Below are 23,702 nucleotides of genomic sequence, written 5' to 3'. Positions count from 1 at the left end.
GGTCCCCAGGTACCAGGTACCAGGTCCCCCAGGTACCAGGTACCAGGTCCCCCAGGTACCAGGTACCTGGAGCGGGGAGGAGGATGACTGCCATATTGAAACAACTTATAAATTACGTCTGAATTTGGCTGTTTACCCATATAGCCGAAAATGGACATAATTAGAAAATAAACAATAGTTGAAAATCAATTTTTTATTTTCTTTTTCCATAACAGAAAGTTAAGGGTTTTCTGGTAGATTAAGAGGGCAAGAAGTTCTCATAATGTTTCAAAATATCATGAAAACCGTGAATTTCAAATTACGACCATTTTTGGCCAAATCGCGCATACGAGTGAAAAGCAACGAAATTTTAAGAGAACGATTAGTTAACGGAACGATAGTTGGTTTTTTAAACTTTGTTCAATGTCAACCAATATTTTTTGACTAGTTATATATGAAAAGGGCTGCAATTGTTCTAAGTTTCAGTACTGCAGCCTAAATAGAAAGGAAGATTTTTTATTTTTTACTTTTTCAACGAATTTTACATATTTTCAAGTTTATATTCACAACCACACCTTCCAGATATAATCATTCTATGACACTTTTCTGACACATTAACATATAATAAAGGATCTGTAGAAGGGGATTATCCAAAACGTCTTTAGTTTTCCTAATACAAATAGTCAAAGAACCCCCCCCCCTCCTCAAAATTATGCAAATATATCATGTTTATTGCTATTTATAAAATCAATAAATGAACTTAGCAAAAAACACTTGCTTCAGATTTTAGAGACATAAACTTTACATATAAGTTGTAAGTTTCATGTAAATTAAATAAAAAATGAAAGAGAAATTTGAACGTTTATGTTACTTAAAAATAAATAAGTAAAAAATAAAGTCTAAGGTGTTGCCATCTGTGGCTGAGGTTGACATCAACCAATTTCCTCCAAGATTGTCACCCTTACAGATATGCTCACGTGCAGTCACGTGTATAAGTTTCATACAAATCGCCCGATAAACAAATAAGAGAGATAAAATAAAAAAAAGGCAATTTTTTTTAAACCATTTTTTTGTTAATAAAACTAATTATAATTTGTTTTTAATATATGCTATTGTGATAGCTGAGAGTCATTGACATGATTTCGGTTGACACTTTTGTTTGATAATCGTTTTTGACCATTTTGGAAATTTTTTTGTCATATCTTGAGGTTATCTGGAGATGATTTCGGGGCTTTTTAGTGTCCCCGCGGCCCGGTCCTCGACCAGGCCTCCACCCCCAGGAAGCAGCCCGTGACAGCTGACTAACACCCAGGTACCTATTTTACTGCTAGGTAACAGGGGCATTCAGGGTGAAAGAAACTTTGCCCATTTGTTTCTGCCTCGTGCGGGAATCGAACCCACGCCACAGAATTACGAGCCCTGCGCGCTATCCACCAGGCTACGAGGCCCCCAATATAATTCAATATTTTTTTTCTCCCTTCCTGTTTATGCTACGATGACCTGAGACTTGGGCCAGATGAAACCCTTTTCATATAAAACTTGTCAAAAAAGTTTGATTGAAATCGAACGAGTTTTCATTTATTGCATATTTTTGGCATATTTGGAACTAACGACCCCTTAAGAGAACGGCTTGATTGACAACGGAACAGCACACGTGTCAACTGTCAACACGAATATTGTTCTATTACACGTTACTCTCGTGGATTTGTGCACCTCAGATCAACACCATAAACTCCTGAGAAGTCAATGTTTCCGTTCAGTATTTAAGTGGCAGAGATCTTCCATTTATTTACATACTGTCTCGGTTATGACGCTTACCCTATAACACCCAAGAGTGAGCACATTAATATCACCCCTTCATATTAATGTTATTTAAGCTATTTAATACATATATTGAATACAGTGTTGTAGTAGATTTTACGGTGTAATTCGTGGCAGGTGAATTGAGACGTGTGAAGGTTACTAAAGTGGAGCGTCGCCTAGAGACGCTAGACCACGTGATTTAATCTTGTCCCATCCTGCTCAATAGGGACGCCATAGACCACGTGACTTAATCTTGTCCCATCCTGCTCAATAGGGACGCCATAGACCACGTGACTTAATCTTGTCCCATCCTGCTCAATAGGGACGCCATAGACCACGTGACTTAATCTTGTCCCATCCTGCTCAATAGGGACGCCATAGACCACGTGACTGAGTCGAGTCCGGCCTGGCTACCTAGAACTTCCACAACTATAACAGCTAAGCTGTGGTCTATTAAAAATAATATTAATAATCATTAGTAGATTTGAATAAGGGGAATTTACTATAATATAATCAGTCCTAGTAACTAACAGGCTAATTCTTGTGTAGTTGAAATCGAAGATAAACCTCCCAAGTTTGGGAAGGAGGTTTATCGGTGGGATAAATATAATTTGTACAGTCTGCTCTCTAAAAGAGCTAATTCAATGGTAAATAAAATACAATCTACATAAATAAAAATGGAAATGTTCGTTTGTGCATAACCAATAATCTCCGAAAGTTTTTCACCGATTGCTTTAAAATTTTCACACAACGTTCCATTCGCATCCGAGCAGGTTTTTATATACCTACTGTATAGATGACACGTTTGTGATGGTAAAAAGAAAACATGCTTTATCTGAAAAACTGTGTTTTTCATGAGTTTTTCAAGCGAGGGAAATCTTCGAAACCTCTTTACCGATTGCTTTGAAATTTTGACACAACGTTGTATTCGAATAGGCGCGTCTTTTTATATATCTACTATATACAACCCTCACCTGTGATAGGAAAAAACAGGCTTTTTGAAAATCAGCGCCATCTGTTGGACATAAGAACAACACGCAATTTCTTCACCGATTGCTTTGAAATTTTGACACAACGTTGCATTCGAATAGGCGCGTCTTTTTATATACCTACTATATAGATGCCACCCCTGTGACAGGTAAAAACATGCGTTATTGAAAAACAGCGTTATCTGTTGCACATAATAGCAACATGCACGCTATACTAAATATGTCACGAATAACATTTCAATGTTTCCGATTGCATTGATAATTTTTTTCATAGATTTCGATTTATGTTATTTTTTATTGAATTATTTTGTGTGACATTGTGTTGGAATTAAGCTGTGTTGTTTACCATACCGTTCATTTCGTAATTATAAGTATAAATACCACACCTGTGACAGGTAAAACTATGCTTTTTCTTGAAAAACAACGCCAACTGTTGCATGTAAAAGTAACACACATGGTATACTAAGTATGTTACAATTCCATTTCAATGTTTCTGATTGCAATGATATTTGAATTTTCAAAGATTTTGATTTATTTTCATTTTGATTTAATTATTTTGTGTGAATTGCGTTGGAATTGAGCTGTGTTGTTTACCATACCGTTCATTTTGTGAGTATAGTTTATTTTTTTATTTTTTTTCATATTGTCATTTCATTTTTAACCTTTTTCTGATATTTCAGTGATGGGAACATCAGATCACTTGATGTTCCCAATTTTCTGATGTGAACATCAGACCATTTGGGAAGGCATCGGACGAGGGAGTGGGGAATGATAGGGGGGACGAGGGGACGGAAGTGAGAGATGGTGGGGAGGACGAGGAGGCAAGGGAGGGGGTAATGGTGGGGAAGGACGAGGGGACGGAAGTGAGAGATGGTGGGGAGGACGAGGGGACGGAAGTGAGAGATGGTGGGGAGGACGAGGGGACGGGGGAGTTTGGGATGGTGGGGACGAGGGGATGGGGGAATGGAGAATGGTGGGGAGGACAAAGGGACAGGGGAGTGGAGCATGGTGGGAAGGAAGAGGGGATGGTGGAGTGGGGAATGGTGGGGAGGCCAAAGAGACGGGTGAGGGGGGAATGGTGGGGAGGACTGGGGGACAGGGAAAGTTGCTGTGGCTCAGCAACGCGTGGGCGGATGCTGCTAATCAATTTAATAAATAAATAAAAAATAACTACGAACCCGGACCCTAGGATTACGTGACCAGAGCGCTGTCCTCCCAGCCACTGGCTCCCTTCCTGTACTCACCTAGTTGTGTTTGCGGGGGTTGAGCTCTGGCTCTTTGGTCCCGCATCTCAACCGCCAATCAACAGGTGTACAGATTCCTGGGCCTATTGGGCTCTGTCATATCTACACTTGAAACTGTGTATGGAGTCAGCCTCCACCACATCAGGAGGCTGTCCTGTGTGTGTGTGTGTATGTGTGTGTGTGTGTGTGTGTGTGTGTGTGTGTGTGTGTGTGTGTGTGTGTGTGTGTGTGTGTGTGTGTGTGTGTGTGTGTGCGGGCGCAGTATGCCTGGGCCGGGAGGCAACCTCAGCAGAAGCACACGGCTCCTGGTTCAATTTTAAGATTAACTAATTATTATTAGTGTTATTGACTTTTACTTTCGTATTGATGAATTGAAAGATAATTGTTTCATTAAGGTATCATAGTATGATCTTATTACATTACATCGACCTATTGTTTGGCAGGGCGCAAGATGAAGAAGCAAGTATCCTGGGTTAACCCAAACTCAGAATTGAGAATAAATTTATTATTTACATTTTAAATAAATTTCTTAGTGAATTGTACAATAACAAAATACAAGTTAAATGTTCCAGCATTGTAGTATATATGTGCAACTTAACAGTAATTACTTGTTAATAACAATATAATTATTGTATGCCAATCCAATCGTACATGCCAATCTTATTAGCAAAGTTTGTAATGAAGGATAATTTACAATGACATTATTGATGATTGTAAATGAAAATTATTTGACAGGGAATTGCTGTTACAAACTACTCATCTGAGCACTACTCGTGCTCCCGTCACAGTTAATCATATCCACGTTAGTGTTCATACCGTGAGCCACAGTACTGTGACTCAGCGTCTGCATATACACATTAGCCTATCAAACGTCAAAACTATTCCAGGTATTATTGAGTAAAACAACTGTGAGATAAAATGGGAACACCAGAGTACTCTATTGTAGGAACACAATAATATATCACAAGAAATGATGACAAAGTACACGAATAATCACTTAAATACTTATAGGCTGATGACCACTGGCACTACTAACGCTAATATATGAATTTAGTAATAAAACAAATGAAAATACCAGACTCAATGGCAACACTTAAGCACAAACAAACATCCACTCTACTTAAGACACGTCCGACAGTCAGTTTCACCCCCCAGCAACTGCCTCACACCGCTCCGCCTCCTCACACGCGATCTGTTCATGCCCATGGCACCTCTGGGGCGCCTTAATCTTCATCAATCATCCCACTGAAGCCAGTCTCTTGTGTGCTCTGGGAATCATCACTGCCTCCTTCACTCGTCGCCTGCTCACAGCTGGCGTTGTGTGCCAGTGGAAGTGCTGTTTGTAAATACCTTCAGTTCACCAGTCTTCTCAGTTCACTTCATTTTTGCATATTCTTTTTTCAGTTTGTTTTCTTGTATGATCGCCAAGTCTGTTCAGATACCATTTTTGATCATTACTATTATAGTAAATTTTAATTGTTCATCTGTTTTGTTTTTGTTTCATCCTGCAATTTGCACACTGCAAGGGGCCAAAGCAGGATATTTTTGTGTTTGCTGGGAGTGAGAGCCACATTACACCTGCCCAGTATAGCTGTGATAATGTTGCAATTCACACATATACACAGATAGTACAGATCCAACAAATGCTTTCATCCTGGAGCATTTTATCAGGTACACATAATATACCTGGATTGTGATGCACTGAACTCTGACACTTATAGTTCGGTTTAAGATACCGTGAGCACAGTTTGAGCTGGAACATCCTGTGCTGCATGAATATGTAAATTTTCCACTGGTTATTACTCCTTTTTCTAGCGTTAAGCCACTGACATGAAGTTGAATAGATGAGGGATGGGTGAGGGAATTATCCTGATTAATGAGGGTGATCTCAGAAGTCACTTTTCAGATCTGGTAAAATCCCTTCAGGAACAGCTGGTCCCCATCACTCTGGCTCTTCTGTGAAACAAACACCCTCATCCAATTTGAACTAAAAGTAGAAGAAGCAAGGTTAGACCACTCTGACACATCCGAAACTTCTTCACTTTTAGAACCACCAACAATACAACAGGACATAGAAGTAGACCTCTTATGCCTCTCGCAGCAGACAAGAACAACAGGAAAAAAGTGCAAGGATCCCAATCCACCAGGGATCCTCGTAGCCTGGTGGATAGCGCGCAGGACTCGTAATTCTGTGGCGCGGGTTCGATTCCCGCACGAGGCAGAAACAAATGGGCAAAGTTTCTTTCACCCTGAATGCCCCTGTTACCTAGCAGTATATAGGTACCTGGGAGTTAGTCAGCTGTCACGGGCTGCTTCCTGGGGGTGGAGGCCTGGTCGAGGACCGGGCCGCGGGGACACTAAAGCCCCGAAATCATCTCAAGATAACCTCAAGATATCCCTTGTCTTAACTGACTCGGGTGACAATCAGTGTTATCAAACCGTACAACACTTTGGCTCCAGGAATCAGGACCATCTTCTTGAGGTAATCTTGAGTTGATTTCGGGGCTTTTAGTGTCCCCGCGGCCCGGTCCTCGACCAGGCCTCTACCCCCCAGGAAGCAGCCCGTGACAGCTGGCTAACACCCAGGTACCTATTTTACTGCTAGGTAACAGGGGGCATAGGGTGAAAGAAACTCTGCCCATTGTTTCTCGCCGGCGCCTGGGATCGAACCCAGGACCACAGGATCACAAGTCCAGCGTGCTGACCGGCTCCCCATACATGACCTTATCACAAGTTCTGTTAACTACACTTGCAGTAAAGACACGTATCAGATGCAAGGTAAGAGACTCTGCTCTAGAAGTCCACACAGCATTTGCTTCAGGAAATCTGGACGTACAACTTATTGGAGTAAATTTTCTATTCCCATCACTAGTTCTGGGCAAAGGTGACACACAGTCCAATACTACAATACAAAGGTGACACACAGTCCAATACTACAATACAAAGGTGACACACAGTCCAATACTACAATACAAAGGTGACACACAGTCCAATACTACAATACAAAGGTGACACACAGTCCAATACTACAATACAAAGGTGACACACAGTCCAATACTACAATACAAAGGTGACACACAGTCCAATACTACAATACAAAGGTGACACACAGTCCAATACTACAATACAAAGGTGACACACGAGAATGGCTCCTGTGAATGCATATACTGAATATTTATAACTCGATGTTCATTGTTCTTATTTGCTCATACTCGCGTGCGTGTGTGCGTGCGTGCGTACGTGCGTGCGTGCGTGTGTGTGTGTACTCACCTAATTGTGCTTGGGGGGTTGAGCTCTGGCTCTTTGGTCCCGCCTCTCAACCGTCAATTAACTGGTGTACAGGTTCCTGAGCCTATTGGGCTCTATCATATCTACACTTGAAACTGTGTATGAAGTCAGCCTCCACCACATCACTGCCTAATGCATTCCATTTGTCAACCACTCTGACACTAAAAAAAAGTTCTCTCTAATATCTCTGGGATATTGCGTGTGCGTGTGTGTGTTTGTGTGTATGTGTGTGTGTGTGTGTGTGTGTGTGTGTGTGTGTGTGTGTGTGTGTGTGTGTGTGTGTGTGTGTGTGTGTGTGTGTGCGCGTGCGTGCGTGCACATATTTGTGATTATGTGCAGTTTAGTGTGCATTAAGTCTTAGACTTAATGAGTCTGTGACTTAAGTCTAAGTCTTAGTCTTAGACTTAATGAGTCTGTGACTTAAGTCTAAGTCTTAGTCTTAGACTTAATGAGCATAAAAGAAGTGAGTAGATACAGGCACACTGGTATTAAAACAACATGATAAATTTATAAGAATATTATGGCAATATGTGGGATTGAACTCGCATCTGCTGGAATTCCACAGATGGAAGTTCAGCCTCATTCATTGATGGAGTATTTTCTCATCAACAGGTAGATGGGACCGTTTACAAATAATTGTCCACAACCATATGAAGATTATCATCCTACAGAATTAAAACCTAGTTGATTATCAAAGTAATTGTGTGAGTTTGAGGAGTTAATAATGACCTGCAGGTGACCAGTCTGTGTCCCTACAGGAGCAGTACCTGGTGACTGGTGCCCTGGTGCGGCCAGGCAGACTGGGGTCAATGCGTCTTCAGGTTGGTGGTGGTGGGGACGTGTATGGCGCCCTTCTCGTCCTAGTCCTTGACGGATTCTCAGCCCAGGTTACCGGAGCCTTCAGGTGTGTCTTGGTCGTCCTCTACCTCTTGTATAATCACCAGCAATGATCGCTTACTGATAATCGTGTTTGGCCGTCTTCAATATGTGATCATCAGTTCTTATTATTGGACGACAAAGTTATTTATGATCTACTTACGCTATCTGTTTTTTTTTTCCACGTCAGCCCTGTTTCACTTTAATTTCTGAGAGTTTTTGTTTTGTTTTGAGAGAGAGAGAGAGAGAGAGAGAGAGAGAGAGAGAGAGAGAGAGAGAGAGAGAGAGAGAGAGAGAGAGAGAGAGAGAGAGAGAGAGAGAGAGAGAGGGGTAGGGGTAGAGTTTACATGAACGCGTATCTACATCTGCAAATGTATATTTTAACACTTGTAATGGTCAGGGCATTTTAAAGAATATTAATAATTGTTTTGTTTATTAGTTTAAGATTAAGGAAGTCTCTTTTAAAGCGTTCTGCTTTGTGTCTGGAGAGTTTCTCATGAGTAGGCTGGCCGTTTTTCTGGTTTTATAGTAAATCGTCAGTTGTATCCTCTGATTTTTGTCTGTAGGGATAACCCCCTATTAGAATATTTTACAGGAACTTCTTTTCCACAGCTCATAAAACGGAGGAAAGGGTCCTGAAAGATATTGTCAGTAGAAACGTTATCCCTACAGACAAAAATCAGAAGATACAACTGACGATTTACTATAAAACCAGAAAAACGGCCAGCCTACTCATGAGAAACTCTCCAGACACAAAGCAGAACGCTTTTAAAGAGACCAACGTCGTCTATGCCTTCAAATGCCCTCTTGGGGACTGTAAGCTCCAAAAAAAAAACAGTATATAGGCAAGACAACAACATCTCTTTCTAGGCGTTTAACGATGCATAAGCAACAGGGCTCCATTAAGGAACATATAATCTCTTCCCACAAACAAACCATCACCAGAGAAATCTTAGCAAACAACACAGAAATCATCGATAGATACAGCGATAGCAGGCGGCTAGACGTCTGCGAGGCACTACACATCAAGAAGTCAACACCAGCAATCAACAGCCAATTAATGCACAACTATATTCTACCCACTTCAAGACTCCGCTCCAATATAGAAGCATCAAGAAATATGGACCAATAGGCTTTCTACAATTACTTCCATTCAATACCCATTGTTTCGTGTTCTGTCTTGTGTTTGAATTTAATACCCATTCAATACCCATTGTTTCGTGTTCTGTCTTGTGTTGGAATTTAATACCCATTGAATACCCATTGTTGAAAGTTCGTTTTTCACCTCATCCACCTCACCCAAATGTAGATATAAACCTCGAAGATGTGAAAGCTCTATTCAGTTTCAGTTGTGTGTTTGTAAACTAAAGTCTTTGAAAATGTAATAAGTTTTACGAAACGCGCTCAAGTGTCGCGTCAGACTAGAAATAAAAATGAATTTTGGAGAATTGATCTTTGAATTACCATCAACAGTGAAAAGAAACATAAGAAAGATAGAGAAAATTCGTGTTAGAATTATTAATCTTACTTTTCGGTCATAACCCTCAAATGTTTGCTCAGCTGAGCACAGGGAAGATGGGATCTGGAGCATAGGTTAATCCCCATTTACCTGCCCTTCCCCACCTCCCTAATACTGTGACATTAGACCAGGGTGTATTAGGAGGGAAACCTATGATAGGTTAGGTCTGGGTAGGATGAGTTAGAATGTATTGACTCGATCATGCATCGTATGGGAAGTTTTCCTAGTTAAATAACACAATGCATTAAGTAGAGAAGATAGGTGAGACATTAACTATCATTTATAATAATATTTGGTAGTCTTGGAATATTTACTCCCCATCCCTCTTATCTGTTATATCTTCCTCTTTCCCTCTACACCTAACCTTCCTCTCTTAACCTTTCTCTTAAGTATATATTGTAAAGTAAGTTCAACGGAAGACTAACTTTTCCAGTGTGTAAATACCTAAAATGTATGGCATTTGAGATGAGCTTTAATATATATGTGTAAGATGCATACACTTTAACTCTTGCTCGAAACAGTACTTTTGAAAAGGAGAGATGGCATGATGTGTGAGTGTCAGTGCGTATTCACCTAGTTGTGCTTGCGGGGGTTGAACTTTGCTCTTTCGACTCGACTCTCAACTGTCAATCAATTAACTGTTACTAACAACTAACTAATTTTTTTCCACACTCACACTCACACACACACACACACACACACACACACACAACACACACAACACACACAACACACACAACACACACAACACACACAACACACAACACACAACACACACACACACACACACACACACACACACACACACACACACACACACACACACACACACACACACACACACACACACACACACATACAGAAAGAGCAGAGATAGATACCAGAGTTCCAGGAATTAATATGTCAGGATGAGAAGAGAGGCAGAAAGACAATACGGAAATGACATCGAAAGCAAGGCAAAGACTCAAACTAAATTGCTGCATAGTCACGGGAAGGAGCAGAAGCACTGTGCCTGCCACTCTCCATAGTGTATAACAAATTCTGGCAGTTTCCCCTGGAAACAGGGGAACCGCCAGAAATTTGGAAAGCAGCTAATGTAGTTCCAATATACAAGAAACGGGATAGGCAGGAGGCACTGAACTACAGGCCAGTGTCCCTAACCTGCATACCATGCAAGCTGATGGAGAAGAAAGCTAGTGGAACATCTAGAGCGAAAGAACTTTGTAACACAGCATCAACATGGGTTCAGGGATGGCAAGTCCTGCCTCACAGGGCTAATTGAATTCTACGACCAGGCAACAAAAGTCAGGCAAGAAAGAGAGGGGTGGGCAGACTGCATATTTTTGGATTGTCAAAAAGCCTTTGATACAGTACCACACAAGAGGATAGTGAAAAAGCTGGAGATGCAGGCTGGAGTGAAAGGGAAGGTACTCCGTTGGATAAGGGAGTACCTAAGTAACAGAAGACAATGAGTTACTGTTAGGGGTGAGGTCTCGGATTGGCGAGACCTCACAAGTGGAGTCCCGCTAGGGTCAGTCCTTGGACCAATACTGTTTCTGATATATGTAAATGATCTTCCAGAGGGTATAGAATCGTTTCTCTCAATGTTTGCTGATGATGCAAAAATTATGAGAAGGATTGAAACAGATTATGATAGTAGGAGGCTACAGGACGACCTAGACAGACTGAATGAATGGTCCAACAATTGACTGCTAAAGTTTAACCCGAGTAAATGCAAAGTAATGAAACTAGGCGGTGGAAACAGGAGGCCAGACACATGATACAGAATAGGAGATGAAATACTAATGAAACGGACAGAGAGAAAGATCTAGGGGTTGATATCACACCAAACCTGTCTCCTGAAGCCCACATAAAAAGAATTACATCTGCGGCATATGCAAGGCTGGCTAACATCAGAACAGCCTTCAGGAACCTGTGTAAGGAATCGTTTAGAATCTTGAACACCACATACGTACAACCCGTTCTCGCACTTGCTTATAGTCAATATTGGCTTATTTAATAAGTGCATATGTGACATATTAATTGATTGTGAATATTTTAGTTTACCTTGAAAAGCTTCATAGAAAACACCGACCTCACCTAACCTTCTTAGTATGTTAGGATAAGCATCTTATTGCTTCTTAATTACAATTATTACTTAACCTATACCGTTGATAGGTTAGTAATAGTTGCAAATTACTACCTACAAAATTCTCAGAGGAATTGACAGGGTAGATAAAGATAAACTTTTAACACGGGTGGTACGCGAATAATTTATACTTCGTTCCTGTTCTTTGCTTAGAATATGTTTAAATAAGTTATATTTTGATTCCACATCGAAATTACTTTTTACATCACCCATCGCTGGGTTCACGTCTCGCTCCAAGACCCGCTCACTCCCCATGCCCAAATCTATTTGATCCAAAAAAATTCTTATTATTATTAAAATAAAAAATCAGTATTAAAATCAGCATTTCGAAAATCTGGCACTTAACAGAATTTTCTCCTACAGATCTATTCCATTTTATACTAAATCTGATTTCTTTTTGATCACTGTTTCCTAACTCACTCCCTATTTCGATGTTATGAATTAGTGTTCCACTGTTAGTTAACAATAAATCTAAAATATTTATTTCCCGCGTTGGTTCCCTTTTGTGTTGCGTAAGGAAAATAATCGCCAATTAATTCTAGAAAATCTGCTTCCTAATTCCCTGTTCTGTTAATCCAGTTTATTCCACTAAAATTAATGTCACCTAGAACACAAATGTTGCTGGACCTAGATGCTCTAACAGACCTAGATGTATGACAGTGTATGATGACCAGTAAGACCTGTATGACATTGTATAATGAGCAGTAAGACCTCTTTGACAGTGTATGATGATTAGTAAGACCTGTATGACACCATATGATGACCAGTAAGACCTGTATGACACCATATGATGACCAGTAAGACCTGTATGACAGTGTATGATGACCAGTAAGACCTGTATGACATTGTATAATGAGCAGTAAGACCTGTATGACAGTGTATGATGACCAGTAAGATCTGTATGACAGTGTATGATTATGGGCCAGTAAGACCTGTATGACAGTGTATGATGACCAGTAAGACCTGTATGACACCGTATGATGACCAGTAAGACCTGTATGACAGTGTATGATGACCAGTAAGACCTGTATGACACCGTATGATGACCAGTAAGACCTGTATGACACCGTATGATGACCAGTAAGACCTGTATGACAGAGTATGATCACCAGTAAGACCTGTATGACAGTGTATGATGACCAGTAAGACCTGTATGACAGTGTATGATCACCAGTATGACAGAGTATGATCACCAGTAAGACCTGTATGACAGAGTATGATCACCAGTAAGACCTGTATGACAGTGAATGATGACCAGTAAGACCTGTATGACAGTGTATGATGACCAGTAAGACCTGTATGACAGTGTATGATCACCAGTATGACAGAGTATGATCACCAGTAAGACCTGTATGACAGAGTATGATCACCAGTAAGACCTGTATGACAGTGTATGATGACCAGTAAGACCTGTATGACAGTGTATGATGACCAGTAAGACCTGTATGACACCGTATGATGACCAGTATGACAGAGTATGATCACCAGTAAGACCTGTATGACAGTGAATGATGACCAGTAAGACCTGTATGACAGAGTATGATGACCAGTAAGACCTGTATGACAGAGTATGATGACCAGTAAGACCTGTGTGTCCCCGCAGGGTGATGGAGGGAGGGGAGCAGGTCTCCGCCACCATCAACAGCTCCCTCATCAGCGACCCGCGCGGCTACACCGTCAAGATGGTCCGTCGGACGGAGGGAGGCACGACGGAGCTCGCGGCCCTCCTCTCCCAGACCGCTGCCTCGCCCCGGTGGATATACACCTACAGGTGAGGTACAGGTGGCTGAGTGGTGAGGTACAGGTGGCTGAGTGGGGAGGTACAGGTGGCTGAGTGAGGAGGTACAGGTGGCTGAGTGGAGAGGTACAGGTGGCTGAGTAGGGTGGTACAGATGGCTGAGTGGTGAGGTACAGGTGGCTGAGTGGGGAGGGACAGGTGGCTGAGTGGGGAGGCACAGGTGGCTGAGTGGCGAGGTACAGGTGGCTGAGTGGTGAGGTACAGGTGGCTGGGTGGTGAGGTACAGGTGGCTGAGTGGTGAGGTACAGGTGGCTGAGTGGTGAGGTACAGGTGGCTGAGTGGTGAGGTACAGGTGGCTGGGTGGTGAGGTACAGGTGGCTGAGTGTGGAGGTACAGGTGGCTGAGTGGGGAGGTACAGGTGCCTGAGTGGTGAGGTACAGGTGGCTGAGTGGGGAGGGACAGGTGGCTGAGTGGCGAGGTACAGGTGGCTGAGTGGGGAGGTACAGGTGGCTGAGTGGGGAGGAACAGATGGCTGAGTGGTGAGGTACAGGTGGCTGAGTGGGGAGGGACAGGTGGCTGAGTGGTGAGGTACAGGTGGCTGAGTGGGGAGGTACAGGTGGCTGAGTGGCGAGGTACAGGTGGCTGAGTGGGGAGGTACAGGTGGCTGAGTGGGGAGGTACAGGTGGCTGAGTGGGGAGGTACAGGTGGCTGAGTGGGGAGGAACAGATGGCTGAGTGGTGAGGTACAGGTGGCTGAGTGGGGAGGGACAGGTGGCTGAGTGGTGAGGTACAGGTGGCTGAGTGGGGAGGGACAGGTGGCTGAGTGGGGAGGTACAGATGGCTGAGTTGTGGGGTACAGGTGGCTGAGTGGGGAGGTACAGGTGGCTGAGTGGGGAGGTACAGGTGGCTGAGTGTGGAGGTACAGTTGGCTGAGTGGTGAGGTACAGGTGGCTGAGTGGGGACGGACAGGTGGCTGAGTGGGGAGGTACAGGTGGCTGAGTGGGGAGGGTACAGGTGGCTGAGTGGGGAGGGACAGGTGGCTGAGTGGGGAGGGACAGGTGGCTGAGTGGGGAGGGACAGGTGGCTGAGTGGGGAGGGACAGGTGGCTGAGTGGGGAGGGTACAGGTGGCTGAGTGGGGAGGGTACAGGTGGCTGAGTGGTGAGGTACAGGTGGCTGAGTGGGGAGGGTACAGGTGGCTGAGTGGGGAGGGGCAGGTGGCTGAGTGGGGAGGGACAGGTGGCTGAGTGGGGAGGGTACAGGTGGCTGAATGGGGAGGGACAGGTGGCTGAGTGGGGAGGGTACAGGTGGCTGAGTGGGGAGGGTACAGGTGGCTGAGTGGTGAGGTACAAGTGGCTGAATGGGGAGGGACAGGTGGCTGAGTGGGGAGGGTACAGGTGGCTGAGTGGTGTACACGCAAGTAGATATAGTAAGATTTAATTGTTTTATATATTTATTTTATATTGATATATACATGTATAGACAGACTCGGGTAGACAGAATTTACGTAAACAGAACGGTAGACACGCAGCAACCCGTTCTCGCAAATTCGTAAAGTCAATATTGACTTATTAACTACGTGCATAGCTGATATACTAAACATAATAGATACCCTTAAAAAGATTCATAGAAAACACCGACCTTACCTAACCTTGTTAGTATCTTACGATAAGCATCTTATTGCTTGGTAATTACAATTATTACTTAACCTATACCTATTATAGGTTAGGTAATAATTGTAATTACGAAGCAATAAGATGCTTATCTTAACATACTAAGTAGGTTAGGTAAGGTCGGTGTTTTCTATGAATCTTTTTAAGGGTATCTATTATGTTAAGTATGTCACCTATGCACATATTTAATAAGTCAATATTGACGTATTAAATTTGCGAGAACGGGTTGGCAGGTAGACACACAGGTGTGAGACAAGGGTGTGACACACACAGGTGAGAGACAAGGGTGTGACACAGGTGAGAGACAAGGGTGAGACACACACAGGTGAGAGAGAAAGGTGAGAGACAAGGGTGAGACACACATAGGTGAGACAAAGATGTGACACAGGTTAGAGACAAGGGTGAGACACACACTGGTGAGAGACAAGGGTGTGATACAGGAGAGAGACAAGGGTGTGACAGGCGAGAGACCAGGGTGTGACACAGGTGAGAGACAAGAGTGTGACACACACACAGGTGAGAGACAAGAGTGTGACACACACATGTGAGAGACAAGAGTGTGACACACACACACATGTGAGAGACAAGGGTGTGACACGCACACAGGTGAGAGACAAGGGTGTGACACACACACATGTGAGAGACAAGAGTGTGACACACACACAGGTGAGAGACAAGAGTGTGACACACACATGTGAGAGACAAGAGTGTGACACACACACATGTGAGAGACAAGGGTGTGACACACACACATGTGAGAGACAAGAGTGTGACACACACACAGGTGAGAGACAAGAGTGTGACACACACATGTGAGAGACAAGAGTGTGACACACACACATGTGAGAGACAAGGGTGTGACACAGGTGAGACACAAGGGTGTGACACAGGAGAGAGCCAAGGGTGTGACACAGGAGAGATACAAGGGTGTGACACAGGAGAGATACAAGGGTGTGACACAGGTGAGACACAAGGGTGTGACACAGGAGAGAGCCAAGGGTGTGACACAGGAGAGAAACAAGAATGTGACACAGGAGAGATACAAGGGTGTGACACAGGTGAGACACAAGGGTGTGACACAGGAGAGAGCCAAGGGTGTGACACAGGTGAGACACAAGGGTGTGATACAGAAGAGAGCCAAGGGTGTGACACAGGAGAGAGACAAGGGTGTGACACTGGTGATAGCCAAGGGTGTGACACAGGAGAGAGAGACAAGGGTGTGACACAGGAGAGAGAGACAAGGGTGAGACACACACAGGTGAGAGACAAGGGTGTGACACAGGAGAGAGACAAGGGTGTGACACAGGAGAGAGAGACAAGGGTGTGACACAGGAGAGAGACAAGGGTGTGACAAAGGAGAGAGACAAGGATGTGACAAAGGAGAGAGACAAGGGTGTGACACAGGTGAGAGACAAGGGTGTGACACAGGAGAGAGACAAGGGTGTGACACAGGAGAGAGACAAGGGTGTAACACAGGAGAGAGACACGTGTGGTGTGTGACAAAGGAGAGAGACAAGGGTGTGACAAAGGAGAGAGACAAGGGTGTGACACAGGTGAGAGACAAGTGTGTGACAAGCAGGTGTACTGAGATAAACACACTGGTTGAGCAGTACGTAACATCACCATGACGGCGTGTTAGTGTGGCCGGCGACCACATCACCATGACGGCGTGTTAGTGTGGCCGGCGACCACATCACCATGACGGCGTGTTAGTGTGGCCGGTGACCACATCACCATGACGGTGTGTTAGTGTGGCCGGCGACCACATCACCATGACGGCGTGTTAGTGTGGCCGGCGACCACATCACCATGACGGCGTGTTAGTGTGGCCGGCGACCACATCACCATGACGGTGTGTTAGTGTGGCCGGCGACCACATCACCATGACGGCGTGTTAGTGTGGCCGGCGACCACATCACCATGACGGCGTGTTAGTGTGGCCGGCGACCACATCACCATGACGGCGTGTTAGTGTGGCCGGCGACCACATCACCATGACGGTGTGTTAGTGTGGCCGGCGACCACATCACCATGACGGTGTGTTAGTGTGGCCGGCGACCACATCACCATGACGGCGTGTTAGTGTGGCCGGCGACCACATCACCATGACGGTGTGTTAGTGTGGCCGGCGACCACATCACCATGACGGTGTGTTAGTGTGGCCGGCGACCACATCACCATGACGGCGTGTTAGTGTGGCCGGCGACCACATCACCATGACGGTGTGTTAGTGTGGCCGGCGACCACATCACCATGACGGCGTGTTAGTGTGGCCGGCGACCACATCACCATGACGGTGTGTTAGTGTGGCCGGCGACCACATCACCATGACGGCGTGTTAGTGTGGCCGGCGACCACATCACCATGACGGCGTGTTAGTGTGGCAGGCGACCACATCACCATGACGGCGTGTTAGTGTGGCCGGTGACCACATCACCATGACGGTGTGTTAGTGTGGCCGGCGACCACATCACCATGACGGCGTGTTAGTGTGGCCAGCGACCACATCACCATGACGGCGTGTTAGTGTGGCCGGCGACCACATCACCATGACGGCGTGTTAGTGTGGCCGGCGACCACATCACCATGACGGCGTGTTAGTGTGGCCGGCGACCACATCACCATGACGGTGTGTTAGTGTGGCCGGCGACCACATCACCATGACGGCGTGTTAGTGTGGCCGGCGACCACATCACCATGACGGCGTGTTAGTGTGGCCGGCGACCACATCACCATGACGGCGTGTTAGTGTGGCCGGCGACCACATCACCATGACGGCGTGTTAGTGTGGCCGGCGACCACATCACCATGACGGCGTGTTAGTGTGGCCAGCGACCACATCACCATGACGGCGTGTTAGTGTGGCCGGCGACCACATCACCATGACGGCGTGTTAGTGTGGCCGGCGACCACATCACCATGACGGCGTGTTAGTGTGGCCGGCGACCACATCACCATGACGGCGTGTTAGTGTGGCAGGCGACCACATCACCATGACGGCGTGTTAGTGTGGCCGGCGACCACATCACCATGACGGCGTGTTAGTGTGGCCGGCGACCACATCACCATGACGGCGTGTTAGTGTGGCCGGCGACCACATCACCATGACGATGTCTCCCTACAGACTGGTGACGGAGGTGCAGCGAGACATCAAGCAGAAGGTGAGGCTGGTGAAGTCAGCGGACCGCTTCACCTACCACCACCTGCACCGCCTCCTCCACGACTACAGGTTCCTCCTCCTCCTCCTCCACAACAAGTTTGACGAGGTAAACCCTTCCTCCAGTACACCGCCTCAGTTTACCCCCAGGTTGACAAGGTTCACTTACCCTCACACACTCCATCATCACTAATGTACACCATCACAACACATTATTCATCACACATTATACGATATTCATCATTATAGAGGCGTCTATAATTGCTCTTCTTAATACCATAATTCAAGATATGATAGTCTACCATAGTTTGGTCTATTGATCAGTAAACCACAGGTCAGTAAACAACCGTCTATCATGGCGATAGATGACTCCTCTCCAAACATTAGGGTTATCTTTACCTCAAGTGTCTTCCTTTATGGCCTGTTGTTACGCGTTAGTTACTAGCCTGTTAGGTGTTGTAGTTGTAGTTACTAGCCTGTTAGGTGTTGTAGTTGTAGTTACTAGCCTGTTAGGTGTTGTAGTTGTAGTTACTAAACTGTTAGGTGTTGTAGTTATTAGCCTGTTAGGTGTTGTAGTTATTAGCCTGTTAGGTGTTGTAGTTGTAGTTATTAGCCTGTTAGGTGTTGTAGTTGTAGTTACTAGCCTGTTAGGTGTTGTAGTTATTAGCCTATTAGGTGTTGTAGTTGTAGTTATTAGCCTGTTAGGTGTTGTAGTTGTAGTTATTAGCCTGTTAGGTGTTGTAGTTGTAGTTATTAGCCTGTTAGGTGTTGTAGTTGTAGTTATTAGCATTAGGACAGTTGTCTGCCCTTCAGAAGCCTCATGCTCCTGCTGCTGTCTTCTCGAATTCTGCCGGATGTCTTTTCCTTTTTCTTATGTTGCATTTTTCTCCCCCTCTCTTCTCCTTTCTCATTGTCACTTCCCGCCGACCTTCTCCCAGTCTTGATTATTGTTCCGGACATCTTCTGTTTTGACACCTGGGTGCTTGGGACGGCTCACTCTCTCACCCGTACAACTGTGGTACCCAACGTCGCCAGCGAGGGGGACGCTGTTATTGTCAATAAGGTGGCGATTATTGGGAGTATACTAACGCCGCACCCCTCGGGCCCCCCTTCCCCCCCTCCCCCCCCCCTCACCCCCCTCACCCCCCCCCCCCCCCCCCCTCACCCCCCCCCCCCTCCCCGGCAAGACCTGTCTCTTGTTGGGTGTCCTATCCTTTAACTGTGGCTCCGTGGTGGGTACGGGGGCATATTCGTGAATGAAAGTATTACCTCTAGTTTTCATGTCACTGAATACTGTTTCTCTTATGACTTCTCAAGCTCGTGGGGTGGGCGACCAAGCCCCCGAGTCGGACTGTGTTGGAAGACCGGGCTCTGTGGCCTCGCTACATTGGGCCCAGACCTAGCTCCTCTTTTGACTCTCCTGACTACTCAACTCAGCTCCCCTCCCTCCTCTGTGGTTGGGTCGAGCTCCAAGCCCCCAGTGGTGACTACTTCGTCCCCTGGCACGGCTCAGTCTCTCATTGTGACTACTGCGCCTTTTAACCCCTCTCTCTCCCGGGGTTCTCAACGCCGTCCCCGCCACGGCCGCACTCCCACGATTCCTTCTCATACTAATATGTACCACACCTTGTTTGTCCTGCTTCGTGGGCTAAATACTATCATCTCCACCATCTGGATTCTACACCATCTGACGATTTCTCCCTCCATAAACACTTTGTTGATTCGGGAGATACATCTGTTACTTTTAATCCCACTCGTTTCAGTACACGTGACGTCTCTGTTCCTTCTCAGGATGCAGCTACTCACTTAGCCGCCTTGTCCTGCATTAGGGAGACCCCTGTTTGGGTCTTCAAAAACTCTCGGTTAAATGCCAGTGTTGGCACTGTTCTCCTCCTGTACCATAGTGCAAATGGTGTTAATGACCTAAAAGACTGCCATGAGGATATTAAACATATCCTCGAGCCTAAGGCCAACCTGTCCTCCAGGTGAACACGTTCACTCGAGCCTCTCGTGATCGGAGCCATCAGCCCCTTCGAGTTGTGAAACTCATCTTCGATAGTAGGACTCTTCCGCCCCCTATCATTCTTGATGATGAGTGTGGTTGTCAACAGTGAGGGCGTGTGTGATGATGAGTGTGGTTGTCAACAGTGAGGGCGTGTGTGTGATGATGAGTGTGGTTGTCAACAGTGAGGGCGTGTGTGATGATGATGAGTGTGGTTGTCAACAGTGAGGGCGTGTGTGTGATGATGAGTGTGGTTGTCAACAGTGAGGGCGTGTGTGTGATGATGAGTGTGGTTGTCAACAGTGAGGGTGTGTGTGATGATGAGTGTGGTTGTCAACAGTGAGGGCGTGTGTGATGATGAGTGTGGTTGTCAACAGTGAGGGCGTGTGTGATGATGAGTGTGGTTGTCAACAGTGAGGGTGTGTGTGATGATGAGTGTGGTTGTCAACAGTGAGGGCGTGTGTGATGATGAGTGTGGTTGTCAACAGTGAGGGCGTGTGTGATGATGAGTGTGGTTGTCAACAGTGAGGGTGTGTGTGATGATGAGTGTGGTTGTCAACAGTGAGGGCGTGTGTGTGATGATGAGCGTGGTTGTCAACAGTGAGGGCGTGTGTGATGATGATGAGTGTGGTTGTCAACAGTGAGGGCGTGTGTGTGATGATGAGTGTGGTTGTCAACAGTGAGGGCGTGTGTGATGATGAGTGTGGTTGTCAACAGTGAGGGCGTGTGTGATGATGAGTGTGGTTGTCAACAGTGAGGGCGTGTGTGATGATGAGTGTGGTTGTCAACAGTGAGGGTGTGTGTGATGATGAGTGTGGTTGTCAACAGTGAGGGCGTGTGTGTGATGATGAGCGTGGTTGTCAACAGTGAGGGTGTGTGTGTGATGATGAGTGTGGTTGTCAACAGTGAGGGCGTGTGTGTGATGATGAGCGTGGTTGTCAACAGTGAGGGCGTGTGTGATGATGAGTGTGGTTGTCAACAGTGAGGGCGTGTGTGATGATGAGTGTGGTTGTCAACAGTGAGGGTGTGTGTGATGATGAGTGTGGTTGTCAACAGTGAGGGCGTGTGTGTGATGATGAGCGTGGTTGTCAACAGTGAGGGTGTGTGTGTGATGATGAGTGTGGTTGTCAACAGTGAGGGTGTGTGTGTGATGATGAGTGTGGTTGTCAACAGTGAGGGCGTGTGTGTGATGATGAGTGTGGTTGTCAACAGTGAGGGCGTGTGTGTGATGATGAGTGTGGTTGTCAACAGTGAGGGCGTGTGTGTGATGATGAGCGTGGTTGTCAACAGTGAGGGGCGTGTGTGATGATGAGTGTGGTTGTCAACAGTGAGGGCGTGTGTGATGATGATGAGTGTGGTTGTCAACAGGTACAGCTGGAGGCGGAGTTCCCTGACCTCTGGCCTGAGGTCAAGATGACGGGGTCAGTGCTGAAGGGCAAGGACACTCGCCTGGAGCTGGCACTCAACTCGCCTTCACTCAGTCACCTCCTGCATGGCCGCCTCATCTTCAGTAAGTTTATCTTGTAACTGTTAAGCTTAAGTATTTCCTCTACAAGTGTAAAGCTTAAGTGTTCCCTCTACAACTATAGCGCTTAAGTGTTCCCTCTACAACTATAACGCTTAAGTGTTCCCTCTACAACTATAACGCTTAAGTGTTCCCTCTACAACTATAGCGCTTAAGTGTTCCCTCTACAACTATAACGCTTAAGTGTTCCCTCTACAACTATAGCGCTTAAGTGTTCCCTCTACAACTATAGCGCTTAAGTGTTCCTTCTACAACTATAGCGCTTAAGTGTTCCCTCTACAACTATAGCGCTTAAGTGTTCCCTCTACAACTATAGCGCTTAAGTGTTCCCTCTACAACTATAGCGCTTAAGTGTTCCTTCTACAACTATAGCGCTTAAGTGTTCCCTCTACAACTATAGCGCTTAAGTGTTCCCTCTACAACTATAACGCTTAAGTGTTCCCTCTACAACTATAGCGCTTAAGTGTTCCTTCTACAACTATAACGCTTAAGTGTTCCCTCTACAACTATAACGCTTAAGTATTCCCTCTACAACTATAAAGCTTAAGTATTCCCTCTACAACAATAAAGCTTAAGTATTCCCTCTACAACTATAACGCTTAAGTATTCCCTCTACAACTATAAAGCTTAAGTATTCCCTCTACAACAATAAAGCTTAAGTATTCCCTCTACAACTATAAAGCTTAAGTATTCCCTCTACAACAATAAAGCTTAAGTATTCCCTCTACAACAATAAAGCTTAAGTATTCCCTCTACAACTATAAAGCTTAAGTATTCCCTCTACAACAATAAAGCTTAAGTATTCCCTCTACAACTATAAAGCTTAAGTATTCCCTCTACAACTATAGCGCTTAAGTGTTCCCTCTACAACAAGCAAGGTGTACTGAGATAAAGTATTAAGTATTCCCTTAAGTATTCCCTAATTATTCCCTTATTATTCGCTTAAGTATTCCCTCTACACCTCACCACTTCTCTCATGTCATCTGTTGATTATATATGTTAGCTCTGATGGTTTCAACACTTTGCTGAAGACAGTTACCCTCTTTGTTGGTCAGAGTAGCAAGTCCAGAGTGTGACACAGGTCAGAGTACTACCAACCACCACAGTAACAAGTCCAGAGTGTGACACAGGTCAGAGTACTACCAACCACCACAGTAACAAGTCCAGAGTGTGACACAGGTCAGAGTACTACCAACCACCACAGTAACAAGTCCAGAGTGTGACACAGGTCAGAGTACTACCAACCACCACAGTAACAAGTCCAGAGTGTGACACAGGTCAGAGTACTACCAACCACCACAGTAACAAGTCCAGAGTGTGACACAGGTCAGAGTACTACCAACCACCACAGTAACAAGTCCAGAGTGTGACACAGGTCAGAGTACTACCAACCACCACAGTAACAAGTCCAGAGTGTGACACAGGTCAGAGTACTACTAACCACCACAGTAACAAGTCCAGAGTGTGACACAGGTCAGAGAACTACCAACCACCACAGTAACAAGTCCAGAGTGTGACACAGGTCAGAGTACTACCAACCACCACAGTAACAAGTCCAGAGTGTGACACAGGTCAAGAGTACTACCAACCACCACAGTAACAAGTCCAGAGTGTGACACAGGTCAGAGTACTACCAACCACCACAGTAACAAGTCCAGAGTGTGACACAGGTCAGACTACTACCAACCACCACAGTAACAAGTCCAGAGTGTGACACAGGTCAGACTACTACCAACCACCACAGTAACAAGTCCAGAGTGTGA

At 45.4% G+C, this 23,702-nt stretch overlaps 1 protein-coding gene across 2 annotated transcripts in view; it reads left to right on the top strand.

Annotated features, from left to right (window-relative positions):
• The window catches only part of LOC123753944 (uncharacterized), a 260,619-nt gene that overhangs the window by 161,851 nt on the left and 75,066 nt on the right, over positions 1–23,702 (top strand). For both annotated transcript variants that reach the window (XM_069308142.1, XM_069308152.1), the window contains 4 exons: positions 8,062–8,207; positions 13,451–13,618; positions 18,380–18,521; positions 21,783–21,924. In XM_069308142.1, coding sequence (XP_069164243.1) covers positions 8,062–8,207; positions 13,451–13,618; positions 18,380–18,521; positions 21,783–21,924 — 598 coding nt within the window. The remainder of the gene's footprint in view (positions 1–8,061; positions 8,208–13,450; positions 13,619–18,379; positions 18,522–21,782; positions 21,925–23,702) is intronic.

Source organism: Procambarus clarkii, chromosome 6 (assembly GCF_040958095.1).
Source record: "Procambarus clarkii isolate CNS0578487 chromosome 6, FALCON_Pclarkii_2.0, whole genome shotgun sequence".
In the NCBI taxonomy this organism is placed as follows: domain Eukaryota; kingdom Metazoa; phylum Arthropoda; class Malacostraca; order Decapoda; family Cambaridae; genus Procambarus; species Procambarus clarkii.
The sequence above is the reverse complement of the archived record's forward strand: the minus strand, read 5'-3'. Positions and strand labels throughout refer to the sequence as shown.